The following is a 23,860-nucleotide window of genomic DNA, read 5'->3' as shown; positions in this document are numbered from 1 at the left end:
TTTAAAAAACAAACAAAACAACTCTATTGTTTAATGTTGAGAATGCATTTCTGAATTTATTCATGTGGCAACAGAATTCTCATACTGTTGCCATAGTGAAGTATGGCTTCCCATTGCTCTTCAGCTAAAACCTTACTGTGGCCTCCAGGGTCCCACATGATCTGGCTGCCTCTCTTCTTCAGCTGCCTCACCTGGACCTCTAATCACTTATTACACACTGGCCTGCTGTCTGTTAACCAAATAGGCAAAGACTCTCCCACCTCAGTACCTTTGTATTTCCTATAACTTTTGTCTAGAACTCACTTCTATCATATTCTTGGATAGCTGGCTTCTTTCTTCTCATTATTTAGGTCTCAATTCAGCTGTCACTTCCTCAAGAGGGGCCTTCCTTGACCACCTTATCTTAAGTGCCCCCTGCAAATCCTCTAGTCGTCCCATTTATTTCCTTTATAGCACTCTTTTTAACCAGATCAGACATTGTGTGTGTGTGTGTGTGTGTGTGTGTGTGTGTGTGTGTGTATGTATGCACCCACTAGAGTGTAAATTCATTAAGGCCAGGAACCTTGTCTTATGATTCACCACTACACATCTAGTGCTTAGAACAGAACTGGCACATAGTCAAGGGCTCAGTAGGTCCTCGAAGGAAGAAAGCTAGCTGTAGCGTTTAAGGCTATAAAATCTCTCACAATGAAGCTTAACTAGACTAATCCCCCAATTTAAAAAAACCAGGCAGGGGCCAGCCCGGTGGCTCAGGCAGGTGGTTGGAGCTCTGTGCTCCTAACTCCGAAGGCTGCCAGTTCGATTCCCACATGGGCCAGTGGGCTCTCAACTACAAGGTTGCCAGTTCGATTCCTCGAGTCTTGCAAGGCATGGGGGGCAGTGCCCCCTGCAACTAGCAATGGCAACTGGACCTGGAACTGAGCTGTGCCTTCCATGACTAGGACTAAAAGGACAACAACTTGACTTGGAAAAAAGTCCTGGAAGTACACACTGTTCCCCAATAAAGTCCTGTTCCCCTTCCCCTATAAAATCTTAAAAAATAAATAAATAAATAAAAATAATTAAAAAAACCAGGCAAAAGGCAAGAAGAGAATTCAGAAAAGAATACATACAAATGGCCAATAAATGCATAGAAAACTAATCTGACTAATCAGATAATTTTAAAAAGAAATATTTCAGTAGCCCCCCCCTCCAAGGGGTAACGTTACCACTGTTTGTGAACATACACGTTTAGTAAGCATATGTAATTAATAAAACTTCTCTAAAGAGCAATATGTATTAAGATTTATAAAAATAATTTTCCCCTCTGACCCAGTAATTCTCTTCTAAAATCCTAAGGAAATGTTGATTTACATGTAAGATTCTTCATTGTAGTGTTATTTATAACAAAAAGTAGAAAACATCCTAAAATGTCCAGTAATCAGAGGACAATTACATTGTTATGTTCACATGATTTATATTGTTTTCTAGCATTATTTAATGGCAGGGAAATTGTTAAGTGAAAAAAAAAGACACTACATTTTATATGTAGTTGATCCAAATTTTGTAAATAAATAAATGCTGGAGGAATTTGTTTATTTTATGAATAAATAGATTAATGCTGGAGGAAAATTATACAGTATTAACGGGTTCTCTGGATATTAGAGTCCTTGTAGAATTCCAGCTAATATAAGAAGAATTAATTTGTATTAGCTATTGGATACATGTTAGAATATTGCCAGTTTTGTAAACCTTAATGAAATAATGGATCTAAGCCTCCTGATGAAAGAATACACCACTATCTATGAAATATTCTTGCCAAAAAAGTGAACCTGATATGATTAAGCATGTAGACTAGATCCAATTTATGGCAAATACAAGAGATAGGAGAACATAGTAGCAACACAGGGATTCAGTCAGCAAAATCCAGTCTTTGGGAAACTTTATAGGACAAATATCACCTGGTTTCTGCATCAGATGAATTTAAGAAAAGAGGTGGGGGTGAGGTAGGGAAAGTGGGGTGAGGTGGGAGGTGGGGTGCTGGCTGTAGATTAAGAGAGACTTGGGATGCATTGATGGACACAATGGGTAGACCTTTGGTTAGATTATGAATCAAACTGTAAAAAACAAAATACTTGAACAAAAAAAACATGAGCCAGAAATTTGAACACTAACTAGATATTTGGTGCTGTTTAGAAATTTATGTCTCATTTCCTCTGGCACAGTAAGATGCCATGTCAGTAAGATGTATCACATTTACCTGCCGTAGTTCTTTGGCCATACTCAAGAGTTGTCTTTTTCATCTGCATCATATTCATTTTCAACTGTGTTTTTCTCATGTTAAAGGTATTTAATATCAGTCGACAGAAGAGGTGGCCCTTCAGTGGCCAGGGAGACTGTTAAACTTGCTGAAGAATTCTTCCTTTCTACTGAAGATACAGTTCTTGGCCTTGACCTCAGTGGAGACCCTACCGTAAGTTATTTTTCCTAAATGCATTTTATTTCTAGAAGGTCAAATTTGTGAGAGAAGGATTAGCTTGAAGCATCCTGCTTCAAGCAGAGGTCCAATAGACTGTCTGTGTGGATGAAGCCCTATTCTGCCCTGGACAACCAGAATGTCTGTAGCAACTGTTCTCAACCAGGGTTCTGTGAAATAATTAACCCCTCTAAAAAATAAATACTTTCATGACAATAATTATTTTCTCCATTCTTCTAAAGATGGTACACAGGTAGTTCCATTCTACATACATAGGAGAGAAGTTAATTCATTACATACAATGGGTATATAATGCTGAATTAATGCTTAATTATGGCTAGGGCTTAATTATTTTATAGAACCTGAAGTTGAGAAAGACTGGTCTAGAGCTTCTTGAATGTCAGATCCAAGCAGGATGTCTCATCTGTGGCACCATTGACATTTGGGGCCAAATCTTTGTTGTGGGGAGTCCTGTGCATTGCAGGGTATTTAGCAGCATCCCTGGCCTCTACCCACTAGATAGCACCCTCGCAGTTGTGACACCCAAAGATGTTTCTAGACATTGCCAAATGTCTCCTGGGGAGCAAATTGCCCTTGCTTGCAAGCCACTGAATTAGAGTCCCATGAAACTGATTCTTATGGCTTTAACCTTGGTCTATTCTGCTGTTTCATCCATCCATTTGATAGAAGCTTTCTCTAGTAATCAGGTGGGTTCCTTAATCAGGTAAGTTCTCTTTGTTAGCACAAGGTACCCTTCCAGAAATAAAATTTGGTGACTGCTATATCTAGCTTAGCTAAGTAACCTTAGGTCCACTGATACTTCAGATTCTTGAAGGCAGGCACTATGTTTTTACCAGCTTTGTATTCCCCAAAATGTCTAGAACATTGAAGGTGCTTTAGAAATAAAATGTGCAAGTGAATCAATCTGCCATTTTTTTTCTGCTATTATTTTATTCCTTTGTTTATTGGGACAGAGTACCCAATTCCTCAGTTTGCCTAGAGTTCTCAGGCATCCTCATTTTAACTTTTATCTTCAAGGCAGGACAAGCAAAAGATTTCTTGGAACCACTTTTAGAAGCAAAAAAATCAGGTCTGAAGTTGGCATTGCATCTTTCAGAGGTAAATAATATTGTAAAATTAGGCTGGAGAGAGTAGATTACAATGGAAAATAATCATTTTTAATTGCCTAAAAATCTGGCTTGAAAAAACATTTTTAGAAGGGGAAAGTAGAAATATTTTTTAATATGTATTATAATGATAAAGGCATGACTTGCTTTAGTCGCTCATGTTATTGTTTTTATGTTTTTGTGGTTCCTGGGGGGGTGGCTGTTGACTTATATATAGTACAGCTGTGTCTTTAAAACAGCATAATGACATCTTGCTAAAGAAAATACATGAATTTCCATCATCGACCTGGTCATTGGCAAGCTGACATGGAGAGAAGCACCAGTTCATTTTAGTTGTCCTCGCAGGGAAAGGGACCTGAATGTATCACATGAACTGGCAAGAAAGGAAGTAGCTCATCATTATTTTATAAGGCTCAGCAGGGAGATCAGGTGCCCCTCATCGGTCCCCAGCTCCTTGGCAGCATGAGCAGGTGACAGATAATGTACAGATAATGGCTCGAGAACAGTCACTTTCTTAAGCACATCTCTGTGAGGCAAACTAGGGACTCTATTGCACTTTTCCCCATTTTACAGATGGTATACTTTCTTCCTATTCTTTCCCTTTTTTTTTTTTTTTTGTTAGTCTATCTTTTATTAGCCAAGATCTCAGAAGGATAGAAAGAAAATTATTTTTCCTCCCCTATAGTTTCTGGTAGCCCAGATGGGACCTGCTGGGACACTCCACTTGCTCCAAAGCTGGCAGATGGGATCCTCGGAAATCTGGCAGAAGCTGTCAAAGGGCAAAAGTTCTTACCAAAGTCCCCTCTCTTGGATTTTTGTCTCTAGTGCCAGGCCCAGAGAGCAAAGTAAAAATTCTATGTTGTTCCTTCCTTTCCAAATTCAGCTTAGTGAAGGAGAAAAACTTGTGTAAGAGTGAGTTCTTTCAATAATGGCTGGTAAATTTACTATTAGGTCCCCACTGCTTACCAATCCTGTTCCTCCCAGGGAACATTATTGCTTCCCTGTTAGTCTTGTTTTGCATTCTGAGAACTTGGCTTGGATTTCTGTCTGCTGGGGACATGTAGGTTGTCAGTTTTTAATGTGAAAACTCATAAAAAGTACAACACAAAGAGTGAACCCTAATGTAAAGTGTAAACGTTAGTTAATAATAACGTATCAATACTGGCTCATCCATTATAACCAATGCAAGTTGTTAGTAATAAGGGAGGGTACTTTCCACTCATTTTCCTAAAACCTGACACTGCTAATAAAAAAACCCAAAAAACCAAAAAACAAGTCTTAATTAGAGAGCTCTCTCTCTCTTTCTCTCTCTCACACACACAGAAGAACAGGAAGTGTAATGTCTGTGTGTTGGAGGCACGGGGGGGGGGGCGGGGGGCTGCCTTGGGCGTGAGAAGTCTGGGAGACGAGGGGGTGACCTGAGCGTCCTGAGCTTCTCAGGGTGACAGAGCCACATATCGAGATCATTGATAACAGCCTTAAGACAGAGCCGTGGTGCGGCGGTGCGCGGGTGGAAGCTTTCTGGGGTCCTTTCTTCACGCCTGCTAATGGTGCCAGGGTGGGAGGGAGGCAGTTTCATTCTTGGCTCAAGGCTTCATGCCTTCCCACGAGCTGCAAAATTCCTTGAGATTTTTGTCCCACCAAACTAGAGACTACAGAAACCCCTGCACTACATTCTTTCCTTTTTCAAGTGGTAACTAGCGCTTCAATCTGTTCTGTTTTATATGTGATATTTAAATGTCCTTTATGGGAGCATGGCTGTTCCTACCACGAATAAGAGTTGTGAAGTCTTGAGTACTTAGAGTATTTTTATAGCTATAGGAAGGCATGTGTGTCCAGGAGCCGTCTTCACATTTCTTCATGAACTGCTCAAAGAGGAGCCTTAAGTCCTTGTTCCAGCTGGGGTTGGGGAGCGAGCGGTCGTTTGCAGAGAGCTTCTCCGAAGAAAACCACCTCTGCGCGGGTCCCGGGTTTCCAGCCGGTGGGCGCGCGCCTCCCCGTCCGGCCCCGAGCGTGCGCAGGCGCGCGGCGCAGCTCCGCAGCATGGCTCCGAGGGTGCGCGGACACCCAGCCGAGACCCAGGCAACCGCCGACTCCTCTTTTCCTTTTTTAATATGTACAACTTGATGAGTTTGGATTTATTTCTTAAATGCAGGAAATAACACTCCACTTATCTCATGGGGTTATTGTGAGCATTAAATGGGGTAATGTGTAAAGGTTGAGTAGCATCGCAATTTAAAGATTAAGGAAAAAATTGGAGCCTCTTGTCAGTACTGATGTTTTTCATGTCTACAAGCAGAGAGTCAGTTATCGAGTGGCAGAACTTAAAATCTAGGTTCCATGTTTCCACACTCTGATCACAAAGACCTTCCACACTTAAGACAGCCTGTAGCTGACCTAACTGATGCCTGATTAAAGCAATTGGTCAGTATTATGAAACAGCCAGCGTGCGTCACTGTGACCAGTCATCTCTGGTCTTTTTACACGACATCAGAAACTGCTCTTTACCTTTCTGCTGCTTTTCTTGTTTGATCCACTGGATATAAAGCATTTCACTTCAACATGTGATTATCATTTGCCTTTTAGACTATGTAGGAGATACAGAGCACAACCAGACATTTTCATGGTGGTTGTGGTATGTATGTAGATAGCTTTGTCAAAAGAAAACATGAGCACACTGTGTGTGTGGAGACAATCTGAACCCTGGGGTCTGACAGAGCCAGATTTCACCCTTCTCTCTACCATTCACTAACTCTACGATCTTGGACAACTTTTGTTAAAAGTACTTTTGTTTTTTAATTACAAAAGTTACATCTGAAGAAAATCCAAGTGTAGAGAACTATAATGCAGAAGGAGAAACATAAATGAAAAATGAGAGGTCCCCTCCTGTTTCAGTTCTACCAAGTTATCTTATTAAGTTTTGTGTTTATATTTTTCCAGACTTTTTTCCTTATATGAACACATATATACAACACAGAGCACACATTTATATAAGTTGTGAGATTTTGTTTTTGAAAATTACCTACTTTTTCTGAGCTTTAATTTCTGCATCTTAATGCTTTGCAATATTCTTACAAGGTTTAAAGGAGAATTTATGTGAAAAGGCACAAACTAGGTCCTTAAGAGTTTATTATTAACTATAATTATCATTGAAATGAATCTAGAAGAATATTGGGAAATGAATGGGAAGATAAAAAGCAAAGAAGAGAGCTGGGAAGATAGAAATAGTTCAGCTTTCTAGAATGTCTGTATTACCTTTTCAGAGGGACTTGGCTATAGAAAAAAGTACTTTTAAGAACCACTGAAAGAGGTTATTGATGCCCTTTCTCTGCTTTTTTTGAGATTCCAAACCAAATAAAAGAAACCCAAGTCCTCCTGGATCTGCTTCCTGACAGAATCGGGCATGGGACATTTCTCAGCTCTGAGGGAGGATCCCTGGACCTGGTGAACTTTGTGAGGAAACACCAAATACCTCTGGGTAAGGCTTAGGGCTTCAGGTCCTCCAGGCAAGCCTCCGTTTCTTCCTTCCCCAGCCCCAGGTTGTAACCCATATGTAGAGAAATACTGTTGAAATATGTAAATATAATTTAGAAAGTAAAAGATACATGGTGTGTGTGCTTTCTGAGCCTCACTTAAGTAACAGAAAGTTTGAGCTCCCATTAGGACATAAGCTCCACGAGAGCAGTGCTCTTGTCTGTCTTTTTCACTGTTATGTTCCCCAGCTCCTGGAACTCAGTTTATATTGAAGGAATAAGTGTCATCTAGTCTTTTGAAATGACTTAAACCAGATTAACATGTGTTATGGAAATGTGTAACATTTATTTAAAAACTAAGAATTCTGGAAAATTCTAGGATTTTTTTTTTTTTTGAAGGGGAACAGGACTTTATTGGGGAACAGTGTGTACTTCCAGGACTTTTTTTTCCAAGTCAAGTTGTTGTCCTTTCAGTCTTAGTTGTGGAGGGTGCCGTTCAGCTTCAAGTTGTTCTTTCAGTCTTAGTTGTGGAGGGCGCAGCTCAGCTCCAGGGCGCAGCCCACCATCCCTTGCGGGAGTCGAACCGGCAACCTTGTGGTTGAGAGGACGCCCTCCAACCAACTGAGCCATCCGGGAGCTCAGCGGCAGCTCAGCTCAAGGTGCCGTGTTCGATCTCCAGCCTTCAGAGTTAGGAGCATGGAGTTCTAACCGCCTGAGCCACCGGACCGGCCCCCTCTAAGAATATTTTTATATGTTTGTTAACCATTACAAGCTTGTTTGTCTCCATGTGTATCCCTGGAGCTGTTTTTCTTTAACCTCAAATATTTATGAAGTGCCTACTCTGTTCTCCTCACTGTTCAAATCGTTGGGAATAGAGCAGTAAACAAAACAGACAAGTTTGCTTTCTCAAGGAAGTTACATTCTAATATTATACGTAAGAGAGACAATAAACAAATACACATCAGTGTTAAGTTCTTTGAAGAAAATTAAACAGGCTAATATAATAATGATGAGGTAACCACTTTTGATTGGATGGTTGAAGAAGGCCTTTCTGAAGAGGGAAAGAAGCACTTGGCTGCCATTCATTTTCCTGAATGATAAATTCATTGAATTTACAAATTTACCAATTTGCAAAAACACTTGTGTGGGTATGCGTTTTTAAACTATTTATAGAATTTTCAACTTTGTTTTTTCCTGAGGAAATTTTTAAACATCCACATAGTAGAGAAAATGGAAACCACTGCATAGTGACTTTACTTGGTGTAGTGACCCAGCTCTGCTCCCAGCAGAGTGAGGGGACAGGTGGGGTTTGCGATTCCCTGTGGCCCTATGTTGAGGCTGCCCTGAAGTTAGCAGACGCTGTCCATCAAGTCAATGGAATATTTTATTCTGCTTGGGGAGCCTGGTAGTGTTTCAAGGCAGGAATTTGTTAATAGAAGTCATTCTTAAGATGGACTTGCAGCAGGCAGTGACTGGACCGTTGTCTGAGTAAAGGAGCTTGGATGTTTTCTTTGAAGCCATGGAAAAAGTCCGTTTCTGCTCCTGGCTTTTTATAATGCTGTAACCCTCAAGCAGTGCTACCGTTTTCTTACCTTTATTTCAGCCTCCACTGTAAGACCAGGGAGAAGTGCAGCAATCCTGCAAAAATTCCTTCTGTTCCCCTATTATGGTACTTCCCTGTATTCTTCATGGTGACTGGCTTATAACATTCCTCTTTCCTCTCCATTTTGGTAAAAGAAAGGGGGAGCACATGGCTGTGAAGGGGATATTAATTCCCTGCCTGGTACAGTTGCTTCCCTAAGTTGCAGCACGTATTTCCCACACAACTACACTAATTGAACTACAAATTTTCACATGTAAGATCAATATTGTAAAATAATGAACTACTGAAAATTAGCAGTTTGCAAAGATTTCGCATGTATATAGTTGATGAACACTGATTGAGTCTACTAATCTTCTAACGAGTTTTTCCCCTCCATTCATCTAGAACTCTGTTTGACCTCAAACATCAAAAGTCAGACAGTTCCGTCTTACGACCAGCATCATTTTGGGTTCTGGTACAGCATTGCCCATCCTTCTGTGATCTGTGTAAGGTGTTTTGTGTGAAGTGTTTTGCTCCTTTTTAGTCCCTGAGTTGCGTTAGGTCAGACATTCACTACCTAGCTGACTCCCTTGCATGCCTGAAGGTAATGCCCAGAGGACAGGACTGGGACATGAGAGGCCGCAAAGGGCCGGGGTGACTCTGGTTTGGCTCTGTGGGAAAAGTCCTGGACAGCACCTGTGGAACATTTAAAAAAAAAATGGTGATGCCCTGCACCCATCCCTTGCGATTCTGCTTTATTTGATCTCAGGTGAGTCCTGGGCACAGATATGTGTTTTTTTTTGCTTTTTTTTTTTTAAAGATTTTTGGGGGAAGGGGAACTGGATTTTATTGGGGGAACAGTGTGTACTTCCAGGACTTTTTTCCAAGTCAAGTTGTTGTCCTTTCAGTCTTAGTTGTGGAGGGTGCCGTTCAGCTTCAAGTTGTTGTCCTTTCAGTCTTAGTTGTGGAGGGAGCAGCTCAGCTCCAGGTCCAGTTGCCCGTTGTTAGTTGAAGGGAGCACAGCCCACCATCCCTTGTGGGAGTCAAACCGGCAACCTTGTGGTTGAGAGGATGTGCTCCAACCAACTGAGCCATCTGGGAGACATCTCAGCTCAAGATGCCGTGTTCAATCTTAGTTGCAGGGGGCGCTGCCCACCATCCCTTGTGGGACTCGAGTTGAACTGGCAAACCTTGTGGTTGAGAGCCCACTGGCCCATGTGGGAATCGAACCGGCAGCAGCCTTCGGAGTTAGGAGCATGGAGCTTTAACTGCCTGAGCCACAGGGCCGGCCCCACAGATATGTTTTAAAAGCTCCCTAGGTGATTTTAATATGCAGCTGTAATTTAGAGCACTGCTCTGGTGGGGTGTTTTTTGGTTTTGGTGGATGACGTTTTTTAAAGGGTAAACAAGCCTGTTTATTTATAGATATGTAGGGATGCAGTTATAGGCCCTGTTTAGACTTTTAAAAGAAGCATGGTGAATAGGAAAATAGAAAAAAGGTGTTTTTGATAATTTCCTTATTCATTTTGAAACTTGCTTGCTTTTGTTGACAGACTGATGATAAGGGTGTTTTTGCAACACACCTTTCCCAAGAGTACCAGCTGGCAGCTGAAACGTTTAATTTGACCCAGGCTCAGGTATGGGATCTGTCTTATGAATCCATCAACTACATCTCTGCTTCTGACAGCACCAGGTCTGAACTGAGGAGGAAATGGAATCATCTGAAGCCCAAAATGTTACATTTTTAAGCTGTAATGAGGTGAATTCCTTTTGGGTATGTGTTGTAACCAAGATCTTCCTGCCATATCCCACTTAGTAAACCATCTCCCGCTCCCTTTGAAGCCTATCAGTCAAGTACCATGGGCTCCATCACCAGTACCTTACTCATGGTGGGTGCTCAATAAATATATCTTAAACTGAGAAGCAGGCTCTGACGTCTTACATAGCCTACCTGCATGCTGCTTAGTGGAAGGGACTTGAATGTTGCTAACAAAATTCCCCATTCCACCAGTGATTTTGACTTAATAGTCCCTCTCCATTAGTGAGCATAAACTCAAAGTAATTGAGGGAAACTCAAAGTAATTTCTCATCAGGAAAACTTTTGGAATTGCTAGTCTAAATAAAGTAAGAAGAGAAAACAGATCGCCACAAAGACCTTTATGCCTTCTAGCTTCTGACAACAGCTTTGTGTTTTGTTAGGCTTACTTTAATCAGACTCCTTTCACTTAAGTACTCCCTAAAACTGTTAACTCCAGGCTATACTACATATCATGGATTTTTGTGAATATCCAGTAGTCAGAGTTAATCTACTTTGGGTAACTCTAGTAACAGAGAAAGCTAACTGCTGAGATCTGGCTTTGCCCTTCTCATGATTAATTCCCCTGGAATCAAGTTTTTTTAAATGTTCCTACCTTACCTTTCTCTTATTTTGACCATAATGGAGCTATACCGGCCAGATGCTTCTTGAGCTCTAAGGTACTTTATTTAGGCCTCTATTTCCAGCCTTTAATCTGACTTCCAGTTGTTTCAAAGTTTTGTTTCTGAAAGTGCCCCATGGTGGGTGTTACTGTGTTTCCCCGAAAATAAGACGGAGCCGGACAATCAGCTCTAATGCATCTTTTGAGCAAAAATTAATATAAGACCCGGTCTTTTATTTTATATTACATTAATTATACTACATTATATTATATTTACATATCATGTGGTATTATATTAATTTATTATATCACATCACATCACATACCCGGTCTTATATTATACTAAAGTAAAACTGAGTCTTGTATTAATTTTTGCTCCAAAAGATGCATTAGAGCTGATTGTCCGGCTAGGTCTTATTTACGGGGAAGCACAGTAGAGGAATTTAAATGAAAACATCTCCATATAACATCTGTTACTTTAAGCACCATGATGTCAGAGAATACTCATAATTTATATGTCAGAAGTTTGAGACGTGCATCTTACTGGATAGCTGCTTGAGTATATAGGAGTAAAGTTGTCATTTTAGATTTTGAATTGAATAATGGGGAGAGAATTGATCCATCTTTACATTCATATCTCATCTTCCCTAACTGGTCACCATAAAAATAGTTCTGTATAGGGTTGACAAGACTCAGCTTCTAACTCAGATTACAGTTAAAGAGAAATGGGAGCAACACAGAGTATATGTGTTACTAAGTTCTACAACATTGGCCATAGTGCACAAGCAATAAAAGGAAGAATGACAGCATGAGGAAAATAAAAAGAGCAGCACTAGAGAAACAACTGATGAGAATAGATATGCCTGTACAGCTCCCACTAATACATTCTTGCTTTCTTTGCTGCACAGGCCACCCAGGCTATCCCAACAAAAGTCTTACAGGCATTAAAAGGGGAGGGGTATATAGATCCTCTTGCTCTCCCTACAGTGGGCTTAGTTTCTCTTTCTTAGAATGTTTGAAGACTATTATTTCTTGGCTCCTCCATCGTCAGGAATGGCGGCTTGGGTAGCAGACAATGGTTTGTGAGCTAGTTTGAAGTGAACTGGGTTTTCCCCAGGAGGAGAGTTTGCCTTTGCCCTGTTCCTTTTGTGCATTCTCTTCATATGGAGGTTGGAGGACTGGACCTTTTAAAATAAGACTCATTCTCCATGCTCAGTTATAATGGGTCCTAATGGATATGGATACAGATACCAAGGCAGGATTTTCATTCTAATGTCTATTTTACTGCATTCTAATCTGTTTCTGAGCCTAGAATATAAAGATTCAGACAGGGATATGTCTAGTAACCCCACACAGGGAGCCAAAAAAAAGCAGGTAGATTCATCTTTCCTACCAGCAACAAGTTAATTGTAATTTCACATACATATTTAAAAACAAACAAAAACACCTGAAGAAACACTGAGCACTTTACAGACATAATTTTTATTAACATGGTATCCCTGAGAGGCAGATGAAGGTGTAAACATTATTCTGCTTTATAGAAAGGGACTCGGAGGCAAGGTTGACTTACACACAAGACATCTGTACCAGAATTCTTATCTGTTGATATCTCACCCAGTGCTTTTCCACAAGACTATACATAGACATAGTAAAGACAGTAATCTCTCATTTTTAAAACACATTATAGCACACTTCCTAAAGCATCTCAGATCCTGAAGCATAGCTTTATACTGGTGTTTCTTATATCTTCCTGCCTGCTTAGGCAAAACAATTGAGACATCTCCCTTTAATTCCTAATGTTAGATTCTTCGTACTAGGATCCCTCAACACCAGAACCCTAATTAACCTCTCATCAAACACAGTAAGTTATGAATTATAGAATATTCTGTCTCCCCTCGCTGCTCCTAGATCTCATTCTAGCTACAGGACTCTAATTAAATGTGAATGTGAAATAGCTGCTTATCCCAGGCCTTGGCCGTCTGCTTGTATTCCTCTTTCCAGACCCACCTTGAAAGTATCTTCTCAAGATACTAGTTTCTGACCTTTGTCTCCCATAGGAGCCAGTCCCCTAAAACTACTCATTCTTCTTCTCCAGTATCAGCTAGCTGTTTCCTTATCAATAAATACAACACAGCACCTGACTTACTATACATGATGGGAGCACCACCTCTTGATCTGCTTCTGGCACTCTGTGTTTTGAAAAGCTAAGGTGATTCTTTCTCTGCCTCTAGCACAGCCCATATCATACTGTTCCTCAAATTTTATGCTGCTCCAAGCTTTGTCTAACCTACCTTAAAGTCTCTCATTTGCCCTCTGCTCCATCTGCACTAAACAACTTGTTCCCCAATATTCCAGTTTTTCACCCACTCAGCACTCAGTTTTGTGATTAGTTCTGGAAAGTTTACCCACTAACCTTCCCTCCTTTGAAGACTTCTTGCTTCGTGAAGCCTTGCTGAATAAAGTGAATACCTCCCAGATTTTTCTGACAACTTTAATGCATTAGACCTTAACATTTATGCAGTGTTACTGCCTACCTTTCTAGATTTCTCTAAAACTGTTGCAACCATACATGTGTACTTATTATTTGTCCATGTCAGTGTTATTTTAGATTGTAAGGACAGGACTGTTGAACTTGTGCTGTACAGGGCTCCTCATAGTTCTGTGAACATACGGGCAATTAATTCAATACTATTTGATTATAAAGATCAGAATTAAATTGTTTAAAGAGCTGCTTTTAAAAATAGATGTATACTCATACTTGAATATATGCACATGCATGTGTGTGAGTATTGGCAACTCCACTGACCAAAGATAATCTGTGCTCCTTGCTATTAAACACTTGTTGGCACAAAATGGTCTCTTGTCCCAGTCCTTGGGAATGTGGCAGTGGCTTCTGCTTATAGTAGGTTAGCATTGAGCACCCACAGGGTGTCTAACACTAGAGAGGTGTTTGAAGTGTGTGGAATAGGGACAGTTCCCTACTGGCAGCTTTAACTGCTTTCCCTATCACCACATCCAGCTAGCTTGCTCTTTGGGCTTCTGGACCACAAGGGATAGATAAAATTCAGAGATGGAACATAAAACAGTCAAATTAGATGCTGAAAAGGTAGTATTCTATTCCAAATCTTCTAGGGCTTGGAAGACACTAAGAAATCTAGGGTTCATACCTCAGTATTTATACAAGGTTTACATTGTTTCCCCATATAGAACAGCTAGGTTCTTTTTAAGGTAAATGAAGAGTGTGCGTGACAAATACAGATTCTCCTTGACTTACGATGCGGTTATGTCCAGATAAGCCCATCATAAGTTAAATGTATTGTAAGTCATTTGCATTATAGCTTAGCCTAACCAGTTTCTACTGAATGCGTATCGCATTTGCACCATTACAAAGTTAAACCATCTTAAATTGGAAACCATCTGTATGTCATTCTGGGCGCTGGAAGGGTCATTCTTTTTTTGCATTTCCATTACTATATAAAGAGCTAGGCCCACTCAATGAGAAATGTCACAACTTCTCCCTGAAATGCTGTGATGGGTTTTTCCAGTTGAAATGCAGCTGAATAACAGGATGAGTTCGGAAGAGTACATATCAAATTCATAGGATCTACTACTATGTCCTCTCTATATTAAAGTAACAACATGGGCACTGAAAGGGAAAGATGTTATCTGTCAGTTCAGATGCAGGCATGGAGAGGGACTGAAATCGTCCTTTCATTCGTAAGACAACTGCTTTGGGAATTTGACTCTAGATCCAAGAGAAACAGGAATAAACAGTGGGGTAAACCTTAGAATATTTCCTAAAGTAGTTGGGCACAGGAGATGGATCTCACTATATTGGAAGACTTTTTCAAACAATTTCAATACATTTATTGAGACTCTTTTCTTTATAGATTCCCAGAGGCTTACTTAGGCGCTGACTGTGTCAGAAGCTTTTCTCGTGTATGGATTTCTCTGTGCTTATTCAGAGCAGAGCTTTTGCTGAAGCACTTGCCACAGTCATGACACCCATAAGGTTTCTCTCCTGTGTGTGTTCTGTGATGTGCACGTAAGTCAGAACTCTTACTGAAACTCTTTCCACAGTCAGGACACACATGGGGTCTTTCTCCTGTGTGTATCCTTCGATGTGCACTAAAATGAGAACTGTTATTAAAGCTTTTCCCACACTCTTCACATTGATAGGGCTTTTCTCCTGTGTGGGTTCTCTGGTGAATTATAAGGCTTGAGCTCTGATTGAAACGTTTTCCACACTCACTGCATTGATACGGTTTCTCTCCTGTGTGGATTCTCCTATGGGTGATGAAATTTGAACTGTCACGGAAACTTTTCCCACAGTCAAGACATTTATAAGGTTTCTCTCCAGTGTGGATTCTCCGGTGTCTAATGAGGCGTGCACTCCGACTGAAACTTTTCCCACAATCAGCACATTTATATGGGTTTTCCACTTGGTGGGATATCTGATGCATAACGTGGGAGTTTGGACCAAAGCTTTTGCCATATCTGAGATATTTATAGGGTCTCTCTCCCAAGTAAGGTCTCTGATGACTTAGAACTTTACCTAAACTCCTCTCTGGGAGTGTCGGTTTTCCTCTTCTCTCCCCTGGGGTCCTTTCCCACTGTCTTCCTGATCTATATTCACTCTCACTGTCTTTATCCTGATTGAGATACCGGGGAACTTTCCTTTCAGACCTTGCAAGTAATGTCCTATGTAGTTGTACTTCCTCAGAAATATCCCGTTTTAGATTCTCTTCATTCTCAAATCCAGCCTCAAAACCTGATGTGAGAATAGAATTTTAAAAGTTATCCATTTCCACAATTATTATTTGCCAGGGTAAAGCAAGTATTACATTAGGTGATTAAAGATAAAAATTAGGGCACTTTAGATCCCAAATAACTACCATCTATTAAAATTCCAGTTTTACTTTACTACTTGGTAACCTGTCATATGCCTCTCATCTACATTCGGCTGATTAGTATATTCTTTTAACTCTTCCTGGATGCCCAGGATCTTCAGAAAATCTTGTTAGTATAACAAGAAAAACTACCAGATTTAAAACTATCACCATGTTTATACAGGAAAGACACTTTCTAATACTGTATTTTGCCTCACCTGGGCCTATCATGATATTCTAGTTTATGCTCTTTGCCAGTTATTAAAGGGATTTGAAGGGACTGCCCAGGAAAACTTTGGGAAACTAGCTACATGAATGAGTGCCCTTCTGCTCAAATTCCAATATATGTTGAGAATAAAAACAGGGTAGAAAAATACTTTTTGTCTTTCAAAAAATGAAAGGCCTTCTGAGAGAAGAACTTTGCTAGGAAATGTCTCACTAAAACGTTCTCTTTGCCTATGGAAAAATAATCACTGAATATTCCAAAAGCAGTTACTCTAATGCCTAAGCTAAGTTTTTAATATTCTTCTAAGAACCATATGCTGGGCTCCCTGGGCCTAGGCTGTGTGAATTTGCAGATACTTGCAAATTTTCAGTTTGAATTTGCAGAATTTTCAGATATTTCAGATAAACTCTGCATCTCAAATTTCCTGGACTAAATCTGAGAGCAAAAGAATGCTAAGTGTCAGCCTGTATATATACCCCTAAAGCAGTATTTCTGCCTAGAAATACAGTCTTAAGAGATAGAGGTTCATCAGGTTAAATGAAATCTTAGCACCTTAAATATGTGAGTATGTTTTGTGAGCCTCCATGAGGGGTATTTAGCATTTCCTAAACCTAGAAGCCATTGTGTAGTGGAACATACTAATAACCCCATGGAACTGATGCTCCATGGAACACCTTAAAGAATGTTGACCTAAAGAACTTTTGGAAAAGAAAACTATTTATTGAATACTTTTTATGTGCCCAAACATTGTGCCAGGTGCTTCACCATGGTACCTCATTTACATCAACTTTTTGAGGTAGGTCTTCATAGATAAGTAAACTTACAGGGTTAAATAACTTGCTGTAAGTCACTCAGCTAATAAACAACAGAGTCCAGATTCACATATGTGTACATATACATGTATGACTCCAAAGTCAGAATTCTTCCCACAAGGAGGGAAGCCATATTGAAAAAATTTTCCCCTTATACGGCAGTTATAATCAAAGGGCCAATTTCCTCAGAAATCTCAGACTTTTGCATAAGTGTGTCTGAAGAAAAGAGGTTACCACCTTTTCATATATATTAATAAAGCAGACATACAGCTGGTATACAAGCTGAAACTAGAAGAACAAACATAAATGAGAATGAACTTTTAAAATCAGGTTCATCCTATTAAGGGTACATGACATGCTACGTGGGAAATGTTAGCTTTCAGATTCCTTGCTAGGCAAACTGCCAAGAAACCTGGCAGCTCACATGTAGATGATAGCAAATTTACAAAGTTTGCAACCATCTCGGATTGATACTGTAGTGTGAGGAGACCAGTGAATAATTTATATCCCTTCACTGAGCTGCTTTAGTAGTTGGAGCATGGAGAAGAGATAGGTGGTCACAAGAAGAATCCATGAGAGCTGCATGTGGACGCCAGTTCTCCTGGTCTTCAATCTGATTTTTCTCCTAAATCCCACTGCCTCTCCTTTGCTATTTAGACCGTAAGAAGTAAAAGGATCTTACCACTGGGACTCTGGAATAAGACTGGAGCACGGGTCATGACAGCCCCCGGGGGGAGCTCAGTATCCTCTTCATCATCCTCAGAATCTTCTTCTGTGGCCTCTTCTGCCTCCTCCGCTTGGTTCTCAGCTTCAGCCTCACTAGCCTCCTGGATGGGGCAAGAGGCTGTGTCCTCTTCCTGGCCATCACTAGGTAGGGCAACAACCCGGGCACTCACCAAAGCATCCATTTCTTCAAAGAAGGGACAGGTCTCTGGGGCTTGGCCATTCTTGACTTTCCGATAGCTGGTTTGTAGGCTTTTAAACTTGGTCCGACACTGCTCCGGTGTCCGCAGGAAGCCATATTCCCATAACCGCTCAGCCACGGCTCCATATAATTGGCTATTGCGGTGACAGTTCCGGAGGGCTTCGTAAAACTGAGTCTCACTAAGAATTGCAAGATATGTCTTTGTCTCTTCATAGCCCCAGTGTACACCTGCCACCAGAAAAGAAATTTCAGCACCACTTAACCCAGGGCTTTGTAAAGAGTCTCAATACCTCAGTCCTATCATTTGCATCATGGAAGTTTCCCAAAGAATGACCCAAAACCCAAAGGAACAGTCTCTTTTAAAATCACACTGCTGCCTAATTCCTATTAAGGCCCTTCTTCACTTGCCACAATCTCAAAAAAACGAGTCCAACAGCAGCAAAGACCTGAAAGGGTACAAGATAAGGACCTGATAGTCATGCACTTTATCGTTAGGAGAGAAGGACTGGCAGAAGCCAGAAAGAGGAAGGAACAGCATCTCCTGGCCTGACCACGTGCTCGTGCTGCAGGCCCCACGTGGGCAGTACTTCATCAGGATGATGATAGACTCCGCTCCCTGAAGGTACCCAAGGCAGAGGGAAGGGAGATTCAGAGTCTTCCTCTCACGTGAGAGCCAGCTGGAGATTACACTGCTTCCATTATCCTCCACTCACTGCAAGTAAAGGAGAAGGGGGAAGAATCGGAGGACAGAGAAAAAGCAGTGGAAAAGGATGAAAAGAAAACAAAAATCATGAAAATCATAGCAGGTAGCACATGTGCCATATTTGTAATTTACTTACATTTATCTCCGTGACAAAAAAAGGAAAAAGAATAAAGAAAGGGAAAAGAAGATAGGAGAAGACTAGAACAGAACTAAAGTAACATCACACATAATAAAAAATGAAAGGAAAAGGTCACTGTTTACAGTGGAAGTACAACTTTAGAGATGTGGTACTGCTGCCATGCCCCATTTTACAGTTCAGGAAACAAACTTTGAAATGGTCAGATAACTGGCCAAGGGCGCTCACCTGTTTAGTGGTCAGGATTCAAAACAAAGCCGCCTGACTCATACTTTGGTGCCCTTTCCATAACAGCATGGTTGTAGAAAGTACAACAGTAATAAATGATACTTACAAAACTGTTCCACAGGCAAATAGTGTTTCAGCATAGAGTGTTAAACAAGATTTCTTGCTGCAGGACTTCTCAGTCCTCTTAAAATTCCAGTATGTGTTGCGAATCTCATAAAGGAGACTCAGAAAATGTTTTCCCAACTTTGGGCAGTCTCACTATACTATTCTAAGTAAAAAGGAACACATAAACTAACTTGAGATTTGGGGGAGTAAAAGATAAAGCACCAGTGCACATAAGCTGTTCAATGAATGTTAGTTCTCCTTAAAGATAAAATAGTGCCAAGTTTTTCTCAGCCTTCAGTGATTTTTATAGTCAGGAAAAAATAATAAAGAAACAGAAGGAATAACATTCCTTTTCAGGACTGTCTGAAATTTTCTATTTCTTTAAAATACCTAAAATGATTGATTCCCTATTTACTATTATCTCACTGACTTTCCCACAGGAGAATGAAATACACATAGAACTGAGAAGTGCCTCTTTGTTCTCTATTTAAGTGATAAAGTTGGCAGGTGACATTCAGCTTCCTGACTCCACATCCAGTCTCTTAACTCGTAGAGTCTAATCCCCAAACCCCAAGAGCAAAAGCTGCTTACCACTTGGGCTTCGGAAAAGGACAGGTGCAGTGGAGTTGCTGGGGTCCTGGGCCGTGGCCTCCTGGCCCGTTTCGTCACTGTCAGACTCCTCAGCCCCGGCCTCTTCTGCTCCCTCCTCATGCTGCCAGCTCCCTTGCCCTGGCTCCTCCGTCTCAGCATCGCTGCCTGCCAGGCCGGAGTGACAGGCTGCCTCTTCCGGGCCACTGCGGGGCAGGGCAATGACCTGAGCACTCATCAGGGCTTCCATCTCTTCAAAGAAAGGGCAGGTCTCTGGTGGATGGCCACTCTTGACTTTCCGATAGCTCTTCTGGAGACCTTTGAACTTGGTCCGACACTGTTCCAGGGTCCGGAGGAAGCCATACTCCCGCAGCCGCTCAGCTACAGCCCCATATACTTGGCTGTTTCGATGACAGTTTCGGAGAGCCTCATAAAATTCATTCTGACTGAGAATTGCAAGGAGAGTTCTGGTCTCTTCATAGCCCCAGTGCACACCGGCCACCTTCTCATCCTCAAAGCCCCAGGGATCCTGTTCCACCCAGCTTCTCTCTCTCCTGGATGGTAACAGATCAGCATGCATTCGTCTGTCTCCTGTGTGACTGCCTCTTGGCAGTTCCTTTTCCTTGGAGCCTACATCTGGGATCCAAGACTCTCCTCGCTCCAACCTGGAGACCACACCGGATTTAGGAAATGGAAATCCTGCTTGCAGGGAAGCAAACAAAGGATATCATAGTTTGGACTGACCATAAAAAACATCTTTGAGTTCAGACCTGCCTTTTTTTACCCAAGAGACTTATAAAGAAAGTGTCTAAGGAAATATTTTCAGAAAGTTCAGTGGGTTGAAGAAAGGGAAAAATACATGAAACCAAAAAATGAGAACTATTTTATTTTCCAAAGCAGGGTAGCAAGAGAGGAAAAGGTTTTGTTGGTATGTTCAGAGCAGGTAATTCTGTTCCAAGGTGCTCCCTAGCCCTCCTGGCCTCCTGTAGGCAGGTCCTAGCCCTGCTGGGAACAGCCACCTCCTGTCTCCTGTAGTTCTCCACTTGGGGCTAGAGAACTAAACTCATAGTGATTTCAAGGGGAACAGAAGGAAGATGGTCTTCAGCCCATCTGTTTCCTTCACACTCAGTCACTAAGTTCTAAAGGTTTTTCCCTTAGTATGCCCTTTCCGTATTCCTACTGCCACCATCCAAGTCTTACCTTCTCACACCCAGATAACGGTCACTGTTCTACCAAACTCCAGGCTCTTGCTTCCTCAGCTCACATACGTACTATACTGCTGGACCTTAACCTGAGTGCCCACTATGCACTGTCCATTCATATCAGAATCTTCCCCTATCCCAATTTAACCCACTTCAAGAAGCTGTATTTGCCAAAGCCCCCTTGAAGCCTTCCTACAGCCCTCCCTTATCTCCCACTCTGTTATACTCACACAATTGAGTGACAAACCATTGTTTGACATTGTTTCAGTACAGTTCAGTTCAGCACATATTTATATTTGCTGTTTAGTTCTCAATCATATTGTAAGCTCTCTGAGGATAGGCATCTTTTCTTATTGCAGAATACCCTGCAAGGTGTTGAGCACATGATAGGTGTTCAAAAACTGATTAATTCTGCAAGTCTGTGTGTGTGTGGTTGAGGGAATGCATCTGAATGACTAAACAGACCATTACCAAACTGGCTGAAAAGGCTGGCGTTTTGGCCGATAAGGTCAGAATTCAGAACAACCTCAATAAGTTAAAGAAATGATCAAAGTAAAAAACTTACAATTTGGAGTTCAACAGAGTACAAAGAAGAAAAACAAGCTCTACGCAGTCATGTACAAGAATAGGCGCTAGGCACAAAGACAATGGGGACGGCTACGAGAGTCCTGGGAGTTACCAGGTGAACAATAATCATCAAAGAATTAGTCGAGCTACTCGGAAAGAAAATACAGTGAAATTTTGAAGTAAAATTCTTACTCTGCCTCAACCTACCAGACCCTCACTGGAATAATATATCTAATTTAGTTCTCCACAATTAACATATTTGGAGAACTTAAAAGTTTCCAAGGGAGAGTAACAAAAACAGTATGTCTGAATAATGGAGCTTCTGGCGAAAAGTTTAAAGAAACAAATACAGTTTATTTTGGAGAAGGAAAATGACTAAAAGATGTACCTTCAAATATAGAAAATAATTTTTACCTAGAAAATACTGACCTAGTATCATTACCAAGAGGAAATAAAATAGTTCCGAGTTCTGAAAGAAACTAGGGAACCATCCTCTGGCAGACTTATCAAAAGAGGAAATAACAAGAATACTTACTGCAGCAGAGCTAAACTACATGCCTTCAGGAGGTCCCCAAAAACTGCATACTCTACAATTTTCACTCATTCTTGAAATCCCTTTCCCACTCACTATTCCCAACCCTACTTCCCAACTTAGAATGGCATCCTATCTTCCCATATGAATCTACTCCTCACCGCTCCTTTGCAAAGGTCTGAGCTTCTCCTTTGGGTTCATCTGCTCCTGCGGTCCCAGGTCTGGGCTTCTTGCCCTCTCTTTCTTGGGTACACCCCTGGGCTGAGGTTCCACTGACTCCTGCCGAACACTTAATAACTCTCGTGATGATTTCAGGGGTGTCATCTTCTCCAAGCGCACTTCCTGCCCCTTCACAGAGACTGTGACCTAGAAACAACCCCCATTAATTGTCACTGCAAGGTCATAATGAGGGGCATTCCCAGAGGAGATTATTTAATACCCCAAAAGAGACCATCCTCTTGGGACATGGCTAGGGTTGGGTGAGGGGTGTTAATAGTGAACAAGGGTCATTCTTATTCTGTTACTGTTAGCTTAGAGCAGCCGGAATTCCGGAAGGAAAAGATCAAAACAGTAAACCCAACTATAGGCTAGAAAAATAAGTCCACTTTCTTCCTTATTAAGTAAAAAACTATGAAACTATGAATAATTCATTATGACAGGGTACCAAAGGTACACCCAAGTAGCCTCTCTAGATGATCTGTGTCTGAAAAAGTTACCTGTTCCAGGATCAGAAGTATAAGCATCACCACGGGAGATTATGCCCCTCTTTAAACCTGTCTATACCTTAATTTGGCCTTTTATCCTTGCCCCAGCCCAGTTCACACACTTCTGAATTCCCCCTCCCTTCTCACCGAACGTCCAGGTCTTCCAGGCTCTCTTTCTAAATCTTCCACCAGAGCCACAGCCTCTTCTCCACTTTCTGGACATTGCTCCTGTACCCACTTCTGGATTTCCCCAGGTAAGATGGTCAGGAATTGCTCTAGCACCAACAATTCTATAATCTGCTCCTTGGTGCGCACCTCCGGCCTTAGCCACCGACAGCAAAGTTCCCAGAGTTGGCTGAAAGCCTCACGGGGCCCAGCTACCTCCTGGTAATGAAATTTCCTGAAGCGCTGTCGGTAGGTCTCCGAGTTAGTGCCATTTCCTCTCAGAGTGGGTTTGGCCATCATTCACAGCAGAAAGCAGCTTCCCTCCACTTAAGGGTCTGGGTTCCAGGGCTTACACCTATCTTCCCATGTCTTTGGAGAATTACCTGCAGATGAGTCTCTCTCTCTTTAAGAAGAGTGGCCTCCTAGGGTAGAGAGAGAGGGCACTATCAGAAGGAATATACTCATATGTCTAAAGTCTTGCCAGAGCTGGCCCGACTTTCCATATATATGCTCCATGTGGCCATCTGAGGCATCATCAACTCCAGGACAGCAAGCCAAAACAGCATGGAGAGAAACCTTTCAAAAGCTGCATTTCTGGGCGACTTCCCAGGGGAGCCCGGGGAAGCAGCAAAGAGTTGTCTGCTCCTCTTCCACCTCCCCCAAATCTGATCCCACTTAGCTCCCTTAACCAATGTTGCACAATGAGTTTGAACCATATGGGAAACCTGGAGCTCAGAGGATCTAAAGGCAAGTCACCATCGTGTTCAAGGCAACAAAAAGCCTGTGTCCCGCGGGTCGCAGGTGACCTCACCCAGTACCTCCGCAGTGCTTCCCGAGGCCCTCTACGTCCGCCCTGCCCCCTTGGACACCACAACTGGCAATACCCACCCCAGACAAAAATCAAGTACTGAATCTCGGGTCTTTGTTTTCCCTCACAGCAGAAGTAACCGCTCAGCAAAACATTCGGGAACTACTGACGGGAGACCTCGCGCATTGGGAGAAGTTGGTTTTGGCTTCTGACGCG

General features: G+C 41.6%; 2 protein-coding genes and 1 long non-coding RNA gene across 8 annotated transcripts in view; 1 reads left to right on the top strand and 2 right to left on the bottom strand.

The window, feature by feature from the left end:
* ADAL (adenosine deaminase like) overlaps positions 1-15,224 on the top strand; it is a 26,829-nt gene extending 11,605 nt beyond the window's left edge. The window contains exons 7-12 of one of the 4 annotated variants that reach the window (XM_033107888.1): positions 2,326-2,452; positions 3,494-3,574; positions 6,925-7,060; positions 9,043-9,143; positions 10,191-10,274; positions 14,945-15,224. In XM_033107888.1, coding sequence (XP_032963779.1) covers positions 2,326-2,452; positions 3,494-3,574; positions 6,925-7,060; positions 9,043-9,143; positions 10,191-10,274; positions 14,945-14,971 — 556 coding nt within the window. In that variant the 3' untranslated portion in view covers positions 14,972-15,224. Of the gene's footprint in view, positions 1-2,325; positions 2,453-3,493; positions 3,575-6,924; positions 7,061-9,042; positions 9,144-10,190; positions 10,558-14,944 lie in introns of those variants that run through there. The other 3 variants (XM_033107886.1, XM_033107887.1, XM_033107890.1) reach the window with 3 other exon arrangements.
* LOC117023326 (uncharacterized) lies at positions 4,184-6,162 on the bottom strand. Its single transcript, XR_004423191.1, has 2 exons — positions 5,351-6,162; positions 4,184-4,629 (listed from the first exon to the last, which is right to left on the bottom strand). It is a non-coding gene; the product is annotated as an uncharacterized LOC117023326 (long non-coding RNA).
* On the bottom strand, positions 12,518-23,860 carry ZSCAN29 (zinc finger and SCAN domain containing 29). 3 transcript variants are annotated; one of them, XM_033107881.1, is made up of 6 exons: positions 23,725-23,860; positions 22,819-23,258; positions 22,129-22,333; positions 19,670-20,368; positions 17,664-18,134; positions 12,518-15,825 (listed from the first exon to the last, which is right to left on the bottom strand). In XM_033107881.1, exons 2-6 carry the CDS (start codon positions 23,134-23,136, stop codon positions 14,957-14,959), a joined length of 2,562 nt encoding a protein of 853 aa, XP_032963772.1. In that variant the 5' UTR covers positions 23,137-23,258; positions 23,725-23,860; the 3' UTR covers positions 12,518-14,956. The 3 variants fall into 3 exon arrangements, with proteins under 3 accessions (XP_032963772.1, XP_032963773.1, XP_032963774.1); XM_033107882.1 differs by having other exon boundaries at positions 19,670-20,365; XM_033107883.1 differs by lacking the exons at positions 22,129-22,333; positions 23,725-23,860 and having other exon boundaries at positions 19,670-20,365; positions 22,819-23,032.

The sequence above is a fragment of the Rhinolophus ferrumequinum genome, chromosome 6, assembly GCF_004115265.2.
Source record: "Rhinolophus ferrumequinum isolate MPI-CBG mRhiFer1 chromosome 6, mRhiFer1_v1.p, whole genome shotgun sequence".
Lineage (NCBI taxonomy): Eukaryota > Metazoa > Chordata > Mammalia > Chiroptera > Rhinolophidae > Rhinolophus > Rhinolophus ferrumequinum.
This window is presented reverse-complemented; position numbering and strand designations above follow the sequence as displayed.

Coding starts and splice junctions, on each gene's coding strand:
- ZSCAN29 (XM_033107881.1), bottom strand. CDS start 23,136: ATGATGGCCAAACCCACTCTGAGAGGAAATGGCACTAACTCGGAGACC. Junction 22,334..22,818: donor CTGGAAGACCTGGACGTTCG/GTGAGAAGGGAG, acceptor GGTTGTTTCTAG/GTCACAGTCTCTGTGAAGGG. Junction 18,135..19,669: donor CCTTTTCCGAAGCCCAAGTG/GTAAGCAGCTTT, acceptor TTCTGGTGGCAG/GTGTACACTGGGGCTATGAA.